The sequence below is a fragment of the Pithys albifrons genome, chromosome 1 (assembly GCF_047495875.1).
Source record: "Pithys albifrons albifrons isolate INPA30051 chromosome 1, PitAlb_v1, whole genome shotgun sequence".
NCBI classification, from domain to species: domain Eukaryota; kingdom Metazoa; phylum Chordata; class Aves; order Passeriformes; family Thamnophilidae; genus Pithys; species Pithys albifrons.
Genome location: NC_092458.1, coordinates 44,297,561 through 44,311,614, shown reverse-complemented (window position 1 = coordinate 44,311,614; position 14,054 = coordinate 44,297,561). Strand labels below are relative to the sequence as shown.

Below are 14,054 nucleotides of genomic sequence, written 5' to 3'. Positions count from 1 at the left end.
TCATTCTCCAGAAAGGCACAGTAAAATGGTGCTCAAATAAAGTTTAAATGATGATAATAGAGAAAGCTCATAAATCTTATTTAGCCACATACTACTCTGGTTGTAGCTAAAAATAAGAATCTCACTCCATGCATGGCAATAAAATTACTGAAAAGTACAAGCAGGGTTTTTAAGGATCATGAATAGTTTAGTGCATTATTTAAAACATTTCAAAATAGAGATTTATATTCACCTTGCTAAAAAATGAAGAGCAGCCAAACTAAAACCAGAAATCCCTAGCATTTACAATAATACACACATGCAACAGAACATGCAAAAAAAGATTAGGAAAACTGATGACAAGGGAAAGCTAAGATGTACTTAGGCTTTGGCAAATGTATTTCTGTGCCAAGGCTTTGGTAAATATTTGCTCATTTTTGCAAATATCCTTAGAAATATTCTGTTATGCTGTTATTCAAGATCAGATTGAAGATAATTTAAAAAACCCATAAGTACCACTTAGGAACTGGAACTAGTTTTCTGAAGAACTATATCCATTTGTTGTGAGACAAATGAAGGTCTTCAAAAAACTAGCATGTTAGAAATACAGTTTTAATTTTTGAATGCCAATTCTTAAATCACTCTATTAGAGCATTAGAAATACATGACTGCTCAGTAAGAAGGCCATACTATGTCATAACTTGAAGTATACTTAGTAATATGAAGTGGGAGAAACCAAGAATTTGAGCGAATCTCAGATTTGAACCATCTTCAGGCAAGTCCTAACAATGGCACTTTATTCTGCAAATTCCTATAATTTTGACAGCATTCTAGAAAACCTAGTAAAAAAATTTAGCAGCTAATATAAAATTTAAAACTCACTGAATTGAGAACATTTTTGGATGATTATTAATTATCTTTCCATGGAATTAGAGAAAGACCAGTAGGTACATGAAACCCTATATCATCTGAGAACTCCAAAGTCAAATTCATTTTCTTGGTATTTTAGGTTCAAAAAGGAGAAAATAAAAATACCAGGAAATAGCTGTAAAATAGCCCTTCTAAGTAATAATTTACAGGAATCAATAAATCAATTTTATTTTGCTGTTTTGAAAGTTGCATACCTAAAAAATGTTGGAATCTGTACTTCAGCAGAAATCATTCCTACCTGAAAAATCTACACGTGATTGAGCAGCCTGGTCCAGTGGGAAGGGAGTTGGTACTAGATGATCTCTAAGGTACCTTCCAACCTCAACCATTCTATAATATACGTTTGACAAACCACTATTTTTCTTAAATACAACATGCCTATTTCCTAAAATGAGTAGTTATTTTACAGAGAAGAACATCTGAGAAGAGGTTGAAAATCATCTGCCCACCATAATCAAATATGGAGGTGGATGGTGCCTTTCATAAGGAATATTAAAAGCTTGCCTGCAATGTAGACAGCTGGAAGAGAGAAGATTTAGCTAAATCAAACAGCATCATTGTGGGAGCAATGTCTTCTGTCTTGCAGGTAATATTATCAACATAGACCTGTTACATGGGGTTCTCTACATTTGATCAGTCATTTGAAAGACTCATAGATGGCAATTAAATTTTCATTGAAACTTGGGTATCCCTAAAGAAGTGCTTTTAACAAACAAGCAGCTTCAAAAGAAGTGCTTCATTCAGAAATTCCCCTAGGAAATCATGCTTGTGCATTCCATGTTTTATTTTCCTCAAAACTCAAAAGCTTTTTATACCTGAGAATAGAAAAAACTGAATATAAAGTAATGGTACAGCTGAAGAATTCTAGTTTTGGGAAAGTAGAATCATTATTCTGTCCATACAATCACCAACGCACCGCTCTTAGGCTTTTCAGAAGGAAATACAGTACACAGAAATGAATAAAGTCATCTGGCTGAGTTGTTCATTCACACTAAACATCACAATTTGAGGGTATGTTGGGAAAATAATGCATATAAAATGGTATGGAATCCAGTGTCAGGAGTAGCTTCCAAACCTTCTGTAACTCTATTATCCCAAAGAAATACCTTTGAAACTATCTAAGATACAGTATAGAAAATCACAAGGTTTTCACGTTAAATACAGCACACTGATCTCCAAAATTTTATCTTCCACAGAAGAAAAAACTGTTTTCCTACTCTGCTTCTGTAGAAAAAAGTATAGATAATATTTACACTATTACAAAATTGACATTGAGAGAATAATTTTTTCCCTACATTCTTCTCCTTTAAAATAAGTTTTATTTTGTTTAGGAGACCAGTAAGAGCATATGCGGATGTTAAAAACACATAGGACACCTTAGGCCCCTATTTGTAGTGGCATGGACAGAGTCCAGTTATGTAAGAATAGAATGGCAAAGCTCCATGTTTCAGGCATATTTTACAAGGACACCTGACCCAACAAAAGTCCCTTCTGTATTATTAAATCTTCTATACCTAACCAAGAAGTGAATAGGAGGCATGCAGATTGAGTTTATTGTGATGGCTTTAATACACATACATTCACATATTTAGATCTTGCCAACAAAATAAACCATGATCAAAACAAACTATTCTTTTATGCCAATAAAATTAACAAGGTTTGATGTATTTCCCAGCATTTGTAACTAGTATCTATGTGATAGAAAGGTAACTTCAGTTTTAAAACTTCTTCCTGAGTTTTACAACCTTTTTTTTAAAGTGTTTTTTCCGTTTTATAATTTTTTTATGTTTTAAAAGTAATCTCAAATGCTATCTTTAATTTTGTCAACCCATTAAATGCACTTAAAAATTGTCAAGAGAGATGACAGATGTTTCTGGCCTTTTTAAAATAAGTGCTTTCAAAGTCAAATAATTTTCTTGTCTTGTTTTACAAGTATGTACTTTTTATTTCAGCATTACAGTTTTGCGCCTACCAGTATCGAAAGACTCAACTGTAACTTACAAATCTTAGATGACCCTTTTTATATAGAGTACTTAGATTAAGTGAAATCAAAGCAAAGTAAAAAGCAGTTTTAACATTAACTACATGTTTTGAAAAACAGCTTGCAATTTATTTTACTACTGCTTATGTGTTTTGGATATCTGTAGTGCCTAAAAAAGTAGGAAATGACTGACAAAAATAAAAGCCAAGTTAAGAAAAACAAAATTTTTTAAAATGTGAGTGTAAAAACATACCTTTGTTATTTCCAAGGCCATAATCAAACCCTTGTCCATTGCTACAGCTTGTCCCCTTACTGAAAGCTTGTATTGAAAAAGGACTTGGGGGAGGAGTCTGCACATTTTGATCTAGGAGAACTTGCTCTGTAAAACAACACACATGTCTTCAGAATTAGTCCCTCTTAGTAATTGATCTATATTGGAAAGATGAGTCATAAGGCAAAAAGAGTGCTATTTCTTTCCACAGATGGCACTCTTCCTCTGTATGCAGTTCTCTTAAAAAAAAGCACATCTCTTCTTTAGAGCTCACGCTCTAAAAATATAAAAACAGAGGACTTAAATACCACGCAGACTGTTTTCAAGTTTGGCTGAATTTCTGACAGCTTTTGCCATTATCTGTCACTTAGAAACTAGCTTGACACTTTGGTTTTTTTCAGTAACATCACACCATTCAGTGTTTATCTTTTGGACAGCAATTTTTACATTCATGTGACAAAACAGAGTGAAGAAAGGATAGTTTCCAGAGTTGCAAACTCTGAGTCAATAAACCTTCAATCCTGGGTAGGCCCTAATAGTTCATGGGACATAAGACATTTTTTTCTTACATTTATTCACATCTGTAAATGAGTACTATAATTTCATTTTCTGTATGGCACTGAAGAAACCTCTAAAGAAAACCAACCTGGAGTATTTCATAATATTCATAATAACATTACAGGCAAAATAAAAGAGACAGAATCCACTTGACTACTTAAGATTTAGGGAGAAATTACTGACTTAATGTGGCTAGAAATATCATTAAATTTTTTTTTAAAAATGCATTTCAGAGTACAAACTTTTACATAAGACACATATTCAAATAAAAAAATAAAAGGGAGAAAGCTGCAAATTTGAAGTTTGCTTATAAAAGAAAGAATCCGGAATTTTCTCAGAGGCAACTCCAGATCTTGCTGTAGTGTTTTAACTGGATACCTGCCTATGGACTTAGGCATTCAGTACCACTTCTGCTTTGTCTCTGAAAGAAATTCTACTTCTTTAGGGAAACTGAATTAAAATTTTCTAAAATATGAAAATAAGAACATAGTCTGAAAGATGTTATTATTTATGGATAAAAATATAGACAGTTGCAAATCTAGCTGGAGCTTCTCCAAATCCTCATTTTTTCCCTCCAGCAAAAGCACTGAAACCAATGACAAAGTATTTCTAAACAATTTCATGGCAAATAACAACAATCAGTCTAAAATAACCTCCAGATATGGCTTAAGGGCATTCATTTCACGTGGTACTGAGACGGACTAGGAACATAAAATAGATTAAAATATCTCAGTAATTGCACTGATAACTGTTGAAACGGCTTTAGCTAGATACACAAGAGTTATCTATCTTCATCCTACTTATAAAAACATAGACTGACATAGATAAGATTAAAACTGACATTATCAGACATTAAATGGAAAAGCTATGATTTGAAGAAAGGATAGTGTTCTGAGTATTACCTAAATACTTGTATTTTATGAAAACCTCATTATTCTCCTTCTTTACAGAACATTTTATACTTACAGTCAGGCCACAACAGCCTACAGAATACAAATATGTATTAGTTAGGAACTATTTTACTTCAGTATAGTAATGTTATGATATTTCTTAGAGTATCTATGTGTGAAATAAATTTCAGCACCAACTGCCAAAACCAGAAACAGGACAGAGTCTGTTACAATGAGTAAGTAAGAGGCTGACAACAAGCGCATAAAAACACAAGCAGAATATGACCGCCATGAGGTCAGAGCTTTTCATGATGACAACTTTTGGAAAACAGATGCATTAGATCCTACAAAAGCAGTGGGAAGATTATAATTTGAAAAATGTCCAGATTTATGCAGAAAACAGAAATATAGATGAAAAGAAAGAAGGCTTGAAGAAGCTAATTTTAAGTGAATAGAAACAAACTAGCCTCTAGGGAACTCTACTAAACTTTTATCATCAATGGAAGGACCTTAAATACTTCCAAGAATACCTGTAACAAAACCATACTAATGAAGAGTCATAGTAACTTTTACCAGATATTGGGAAGACAAGAGGGACATGCTGAACCAGCTTGGGGTGCTGTGTCTGTCACGCTCCCAGAGAAGATGAAGCCAGACTAATCTCAGAGGTTCACAGTGACAGGACACGAGACAAGGAATAGAAATTACAGGATGGGAAACTGTGATTAGGTATAAAGAGTATTTTTCACCATAAAGGTGAGTCAATACTCGCACAAGATATTCAGAGAGGCTGGAGACAGCTACAAGTTGAGTACACAAAGCTCTGAGCAACCTGATCTAGCTGAATCTGCACTGACAGGGCAGTTGGACAGATGATCGTATCCAGAAGTATAAACACTGACAGATCACTCCCTCTCATCTTTTAAACGAATATAAGTACAGCAGAACTCATCCAAATGGGCTGAGTCTTTCTGTTAAGGAAATAACAGTTTCAGAATACCTTAAGGTATTCATATGAAGCATTTAGGGTGAAAAAAAGATATTTGAAATAAGTAATCACAGCTAATTTGGAGGGAGATTAGTGAGAAGGATGACTGAGTGGGGGGCATGGCAATAGAATTTTTTGTTTAGTATCATCTTACATATGTTTTTTAAATTATTTCTAGGTCTTACCCAATCTGAACATGAATTATCAGGAGATAAATTCTGCATTTTAAGAGAATGCAATCACACATTCCTAATGAACTGATTTGACATTAATTTTAAATACAGTGTTAAAAAACATGTTAATGGGTTTTTAACAGGATGCCACCTGACAGAATTAACAAACTTAACAAAATCAAAAGGAACCTAAATAATTCATTCTGCTCTGCCTTTCAAGAGACACAAAGAAGACTACAGAAATGAACAAGAACTTAATTATCCCCACAGCTAAAAAAAAAAAAAAGATGGCTAACGTTATGGTCCATAACCATAACTGGTACAGAAGAAGACATGGGAAAATACTTGAAATGTTCTTTTAAAAACATTTAAAGAATGTTTATAAACAACTTTCAATTCCAACTGTGTTCAACATATAACTCAAGTGAAAATGCATCAATTAATGTGATACCTATTCAAAGCTCAGATCCTACTTTATTTCTCTTGTTTAGATTGCTTAATTTTTTCTAAGTTAATTTAGAAAAAGTAAAACAAAACAACCACTTGCCATCTTCGTGTCGGAGGTACTGGTTTCCACCTCTGTCTCTAGCTAATGACCATGCCTCGCCTTCATCACTTTCACAGAACTCTACCATGCTGTTCTTATCCATTTGCACCCACGTACCTTCTGAATTAGTCACCTGATGCACACACATAAGAAAAGCAAGATTAAGTGACTTTTCAAATAATTCAATAGCTTGATTCAGCAACTTATTATGGTATCTGACAAACACACTCATTCCAATCTTTATATTACAAAGCAAATGTAGAAAGAAAAAAGTTTCTTAAATTAAGGCCACAGGCTGAGGCAGACTGAAGGACCAAACCTATTTATGGCACACTTACAGTTAGAAGTTATTCCATAAATCTTAAACCAGTTTATGTGTGGAAGAAGCAAAACACCAACACCACAACTTTAGAACATCCAAATAAGTCTAAATAAACACTTGAGGGAAATAGTCACCAAAATATACCTTCTAATTGATGGCTGCAACAGTAGAATTATAATACCAAGTCTTATATGAAAAGTTTTTATGAGTATTATTTTTGTTCCTGACATTATATTTAGGAAATAGCATGACACACTTCATCCTTAAGCCCTTCTTAACCATAAAGCACCACAGCTGGACAACTGGGAACAGTACCAACAATTCAGTAACTGAACAAGTTAATACAGTGAATACAGAGAAACACAGTAATTTGTTAAGCAGTCCTAGGAAAACATTTTTCAATGAAACAAAATTCGTTCAAAGAATATGACAAAAAAGTAGAACAAGAAATATAATTTTGTAAGGAATACTGTAACAGAAACGTGTAAGCAAGCATATGGAACTGCAGTACAATTTTAACATTATTCCAGTCAATGTAAAAAGGTAAAAGACATAACTGCATTAGTACTTATAATACAAACCAAGTCCAAAGGTCAGTATTTATCATGAGGATTGGAAAAGCAAACCTGTACAGAAGCAGATTCTTTTGTTGCGTTTACTACTGTTACATACTGGTATCTATGAAGACATGAACTGAAGCTACAAGGATCCATACCTCGCCCACTGCCTTGACTTTGTTTCCCAGAACTAACATTCCAATTGGGATACCTCTAAGGTTAGGGCAGCTTCTGATGTTGTGACCTGACGGGCCAGTCTTCACTACCTTGTACACTCCAGGTCCACCTCGAACGAATGGCATATCTTGTTCTTGCATCACTGCTTCCTGTGGACAGTGCGAATTTAGGTCTTTGAAAAAATCATCAGCATTAGACCTAGATTCCTGAGAAATCAAACAAAGGCAAAACAGAACAGAATAAAAACTGTTAATGCCATCATTGAACTATTTAGATAAATATTTAAAGACTATAAATTTGAAAGCTAAAAGAGATACTAGTTACACTGCTAATTTTACTGTGCAATGCTAAACAACTAACCACTAGCAAATTGCACATTAATTGAAAAATCACCATATTACTCTTGAACAAAAAGTGGTATAAATATAGCCATTTATATAAAAGGAATAGCTCATATCTAACATTAGAAAGAATTTTTTTAATCAAACTCCTTTCACTAAACCTTGTTCCACACTGACATTTATCAGGACACACACTCATTCATCCCTCTGTATTTGTGAAATTTTGTGAAAGTCTAGGGCTATGTAAAGGGAATTTGAATATTATCTCTCTCCATATGGCATGCTTCTTTTTTTGATTTCACATTTCATATAGACTCTTAAATGCACATGTAACTATTACTGTGTATTTATTACATTCACTATGACAATAAAAATAGTTTGCAAATTTATTTCATCTCATATTAATTACAGATGAAATATATATCCAAATCTGAAATGAGGAAATGCTTTCTGAATTTCTTACTAAGAAAGTAAAGGTTAATAAAAGCTTAATAAAAAGGCTATTGTACAGAAAAATACAACAGATAAGGGTAAAGAATGTGCATTTGTATCAGAAGAAAGCAAGTTAGAAGCAGGAATGGGCTCTATTATGCTTTTAATGAAAGTCAGAGGTACTTTTAAAAGAACATTTGAAAGGGAAGAACTACGCAATACCCTACTGGATAAACCCAGTGGTTCACCTAATTCAGTATCCTGTGTTCAGCAACAGAAGATGCTCTTTATAAGCAGCACACAAGTCTTTATTAGTAGTCTATTCCTTATTTATCAACAGCATTTAAAAACTTTATTTTGCAAGTTAGAGGGTATACCCTTACATTCTTTAGTGTTTATTTATGAATTTGATTTCTATAAATTTCATTTATTAATTATATGCTGATATTTTCTGCCTCAACAATATCCTGAAACAACATCTTCCAGGAGCTCCCTTCCTGCTATGTAAAAGAATAGTCTCTTTTGTCAGATTTAACCCAAACTTCTCTCATATTATTTCCTTTCAGATGCAATTTCCTTTGACCTCTATCATATTTCCAGCTCTTTTTTTCTGGTATGAAGTCTGTGCACTACCTCCAGACTAACACAGCAAGTTTTTCAAGAAGCCTTTATAGAAAAATGATTCTTTTCTGTAAATATGTAACTTACAAAGCAAGTTAACACAAGCTGAGGTAAACTGTTTCCAGGAAAGAAAAAGAGAGTTTAAACATTGTTTAGAACTTGCTATAACAAAGCTTGTTTTTCTAGGGAAAAAGATTCAGTGGACAAACAAGTTTCAAAATCACTAAATTAAAATGTACAACGTAATGACATAATTATAAAGTTCATATAAGAAAACGGATCTCAAAATCACTACAGCACTGATATTTAGACAAACACTTCTGCACTTAGTTTAAACAGCTTAACTATACTTAATGTAATTTGTTCCTACAATTACAGAATTTTTAAAAAAGATTGAGTGGAGTATTTATTAAATATCTGCAGCTTTACTCATACAAATATCAACCTATTAGATGTTGCAACTGCATGTGATGCCTTCAATAACAGAAAAAAATTTACTAGTAAATTCTGCTTCAAGAGAGAATGAAAGCCTTTTTTATGTTACTAGGTCATCCCTCTGAATTTCTAATTTGGTTTGTTATAAAAAGGAGAGTGCTCCTTATAAATTAATGAAAATCCAATATTCTGCCACGGTATGTTTTTTTTTCATCCTAAAGGAAGAGACACAGATACTGCACTCTATGCATATCTGCTATTTCCTGTAAAAATAATTCACAGTAAAACAGACTTCAAAGAGTATTTAGCATACAGTTGAGTCATAAGGTGCATTCTGAAAACGAGATACGGTGTGACTGTTCCTGTAATTTAACTCACCTTAGGGGGTAAAGCTTTGGAAGTCCATGAAAAAAAGTCCAAATCCCTTACTCCTTGGCTAGCATTAAAGACATTCTGAGCAACAAAGTTTAAAAAAAAGAGACATATATCAACAAAGAAATGGGAACAAAGAAATAATGGAGGAAGAAGCTCAAGGTACTATAATGCAAACTTTCTCCACAAGTAAATTTTCTGGTAGAATGTTTTGTAAAAGGGGAAAGTTATGTTTTTCTAATCAAGTCACCTGAGTCCACTGCTCACTATGGCAAATCATCCATTAAATAGAAACAGTTTAGTATGTCACAAGCTCAAAATGGATGTAGTGTGTCATGCCATTTACTGAAATTAAGAGCCAGACATTTCTCATAAAGCTTGAGACTTCATGCACAGAAAAGTCCCCCACTTCTGTAACAATGAAACAGTAGTTGGTCCCATCACCAAACCAGCTTTCTAGAAAGATGTCTGCTGTTCTGAAAGTGCAACACAAGGGCACAGGAAATTTCAGTCACCAAGTCAGAATTGAAGAGATGCAGAAGGGCTAAGCTTACTGTTGCTGAAAGCAGTTCACTTGCACAGAATGGTTTCAACAGCTTGCACATCAAAATCGCACTTTTTATCAGAGCCAAAATTTTGGTACTATACAGAGAACAATTGCTAAGATTTTAATAATTTTGTAAAATACACACAATGTATTTTTTAATGAATGATCATAAACCAAATACAGCTGCCAGAGACAATTTACTAACTTTATAACCAATTGCCCATAGTACGGAAATGAGCACTGCTGTTCTGTGTGGTTTTTTCTCCCACAGAACAGTGAGGACAGCATTTTTTTAATCTGGAAAACATGAAAAAGAAGCCATCTTTTCTCCATAAACTGGTTTCTACTCATGTCAAAGAAATTGTCACTGTTCCTGTCAAATGAAAGAATTAGTAATATATATACAGCAGTACTAATGATCATATTTATAATGGAATCCCTTTGACAAAGTAATAATTTTATCTATATGAACAGAGGTATCAAAATCTGATTTCCTATTCCCATTCTGATATAGGAAACAAGTGAAATCCCTGGACAGTGGTCATATTAAAATTCAGCAGTAGTTAAGGCAGTGAATCCCTTCAAGCAGAAACAAGTACAAAAGACCCTTGGCATGCTTCATCTGTATTCCTTGAAAAAACACTAACATGTTAAAAGTAGGTAATGATAGAAACAAATTATCTAGTTATATACTGTTTACAAACATCAAGTTTGAGGACTACAAATGATTTGTCATTTTGACAAAAAGAGGGAAATTGTCAAAACACCATCAATTCTTCAGAACTGAGAACTTTTACCCAAAATTGAAGGGGGTATCAATGCACTAGTGATACATGTTTTGGGAATTGGGGAAGGTGAGAAGGGTACTTATTAGATAGGAAGATTGGCAGAGCAAAGGCTTACTAATTTGACAAAAAACTATAATAACTATAAAGAAGTCTGCTTTTACATAATGAAAGTGTACTTCATAGGCATCCAATGTACTTAAACTGACTGATTATATTCCTTTGCAGCATACCTCCTATTTTCTGATAGATTTCTGTACAGAAATACAAGGACTATCCATACCTAAAATACTGACATATTTTCAGAGATCTATTTTTCTACATCATAAAGATCTATGTGTAAAATATACAAGGCAAACTGACAGCTGTGAAATGCAACCATGCTGGCTTTGCAACACCAACTAGATCATACCAGAAGCCCTTGTTTGCCCTGGGAGCACAAGAGCTTCCTTGCTCTTGGAACACTGTATGCCTGTTTAGATGAATAGAGCAGAAACTACTATAGAAAAGCTTTATATTTAGTCTTGCTGCTACCAGATGCAGTTTTAGATCATTTTTTCCTTTCAAATTTTCCCTTTCAAGAACTAAAATTAATTACAGGAATTCATATTTCTTCCAATGAACTTTAAGGTTCAGAAAACAAACAACAAACAAAAACCAACACTTAAAAAATTACTTTGTTTAGCCATCGAAAACCAGATCACCAGGAAGCATTTAAAATCTCAGTTTGTATTATTTTTCAAAGCTAAGGTTTAACTTAAACAACCATCTTGATACTTTACCCAACATAGTCTTACTCTTCAATTGCCTTCCATTGTGCTTAAAACAATGGTGGAAATCTCTTGTGAATGTCCTTCAACGTTTCTACAAACCACTCGGCATTTTGAAGTTCTGTGATCAAAAACTGTAGCCCACATACTATTTTGTTTTATTCTCCCACTGCAATAATGGTAAAACTTGAGTTTTTCAATCCTGACTGCCTGTAGTTGCTGGGGAATGTAAGCATGTAACTGGGCATCAGGGTACAGTATTCCTTCGTACAGAGTTTAAGATTTAAAATGAAGTAACAAAAGCCTCTTTAGACTATGTTTTTTTAAAGTCAAGTTCCAGAGCTTAACCAAGAAAAAATTCTGTTTCTTCCTAGTGTGCACTGTTTTATATCTCATGTACTTTTTCTACTACATGCTGTGTGTAAGCATGAAAACATAACTGCATGCATAAGGAACTTCAGTATTTTTCCAAAACCAGTTAAGTGAATGCCGTAGGACAGAAGGAAAAATAACTACCAGAGGTGGAAGCAGCTAATCCAAAAATCACAATCTATTAAATTCACAGTCATATCTGTATTACATACAATGGACTGGATGCACAATTTCAGATCACAGGCTACGCAGCAGTTCCTTGTGCAAGGACAAGAGCAATAAAAGAAGAGCATTGACTTTGAGGACTTCCTAAGATGGTAAAAGACCAATGCTCAAATAAATGAAACACTGGTAACTACCACGGATCTCTGCTTTCCTATGATCATTTATCTTTAAATATAATAGTTTTGATAAGAATAGACAGAAACAGCAAATTTATGAGATCCACAACATTCAGTGTTTGCTTTATCATAAAATATCTAACTAATGTCAATAGACATAAAATGTAGATACAACATATATGTTGAGAAGAAAAAAGGCCAAAAATTAACACTGTTGAAAACCTCTACTGTTTTTCACTCGTTCACTGTTCAATTGATACAGTGATGAAAGAGAATAATTAAAATATTTTTTTAAAAATATACTTCTTACATATTTTACAAAACATAAGAGATTTTATTTACTGAAGGGATGATTATAAAAAGCCTGCATATTTAAATGTGACAAAGCAATGTAACTGGAGTTGACAAGTCTGCCCACTTGTGAGTTGAATAAAACTGGAGCCTAACAAAAGTACTGTGACATGTACTTGAACAGGGAATACAATGACTAATTCAGCCAATTGATTTTCTGTTTCTATTTTAGTCACATGAGAGACTTTCTCAAGTGTTCTTCTTAAGCCAATATTGGGCAAACAACTTGGATTCAAAAAATCTTCTACATTAACAATTATTTTTTACTACCTTTTGCTCATTATGTCATTCAGTTACCCACTTCAAAGAACAGGATGAGCAGATATGGATCATATCACAATTTAATCTAACAAACTGGTTAGCATTATTACTTAATGGAACACCTTTTGCCACATCAGTCCTTCACATCTAGAGGACTGCACTGATCAAATTTGACAATTTACAAACCATTTTCAACTTTTTTCAAATTTGAAAATAAGGTACCTGTAACTTTCCATCTGAAACTAGCTCAAAATACATCTCTTGCACATTCCTTCATAATTACAACAATTGCCTTTTTAAGACTTTTGCCATGTTGAGTGCTGCTTACTGAGCAGAAGCTAAGAAAGCATGTGACTTAACTTGTGTCATTCAAGACGTGCCATAACTAGTTACTTAAAAGAAACTCAGGCATATCTAGCAAGTTCTAATAGACAAATGGTATCAAAACAAATTCACAGCAGTGTTCAAGAAGAGAGACAATCTTTTATCCTGAACTTTACAGAGGTAGAAAGCAAAACATTTGAAAATTGAATGCTGTCTTTAACATTTGATTGCATCTAACCTACTTATTCAAATAAAATTTTAATTCTCAAGATTATATTATCAAGATTGAATGTTCAGTTATGACAGCCATTTCCTTTCAGGGTTTTCTCAGGGAGCACAGCATATGCTCCCCTCTAGAACTAAGTGAATGCTAGAGCTATATGGAGTATGCCAACCAGTAAGTTCTTGCTAACCATAGACACAACTGCTGAACTCAAAATTATTCCCTTTAACAAGTAAAAAACTATTGGGAATAGCTAAAATAAAAGAAACCCCAAACAACTAAAAAAAAGTGTAGCGTTATATAACATCCATCCAGATATACAAAAGCTAATTACTTATTCAGGGTGAATTCACTTTGATCACGGGTGAACTGGTAAAATTCAACTGCTGAATAGAAATATTAACATTTCATGGAAATAATTTAATAGGAATATTCTAATGGGTATCAATTTCTAAGGCAAAAAATACAGCCGAGATTTTAAGCAAAGCTTAACTTTTTTCTATGTT

At 33.5% G+C, this 14,054-nt stretch overlaps 1 protein-coding gene across 15 annotated transcripts in view; it reads right to left on the bottom strand.

Moving 5' to 3' along the window:
• The window catches only part of MYCBP2 (MYC binding protein 2), a 184,352-nt gene that overhangs the window by 43,804 nt on the left and 126,494 nt on the right, over nucleotides 1-14,054 (bottom strand). For 8 of the 15 annotated variants that reach the window (XM_071549747.1, XM_071549765.1, XM_071549712.1 and 5 more), the window contains 4 exons: nucleotides 9,581-9,655; nucleotides 7,355-7,579; nucleotides 6,318-6,450; nucleotides 3,144-3,269 (listed from right to left, as the gene is read on the bottom strand). In XM_071549747.1, the coding sequence (XP_071405848.1) occupies nucleotides 3,144-3,269; nucleotides 6,318-6,450; nucleotides 7,355-7,579; nucleotides 9,581-9,655 (559 nt within the window). The remainder of the gene's footprint in view (nucleotides 1-3,143; nucleotides 3,270-6,317; nucleotides 6,451-7,354; nucleotides 7,580-9,580; nucleotides 9,656-14,054) is intronic. The other 7 variants (XM_071549724.1, XM_071549787.1, XM_071549757.1 and 4 more) reach the window with 4 other exon arrangements.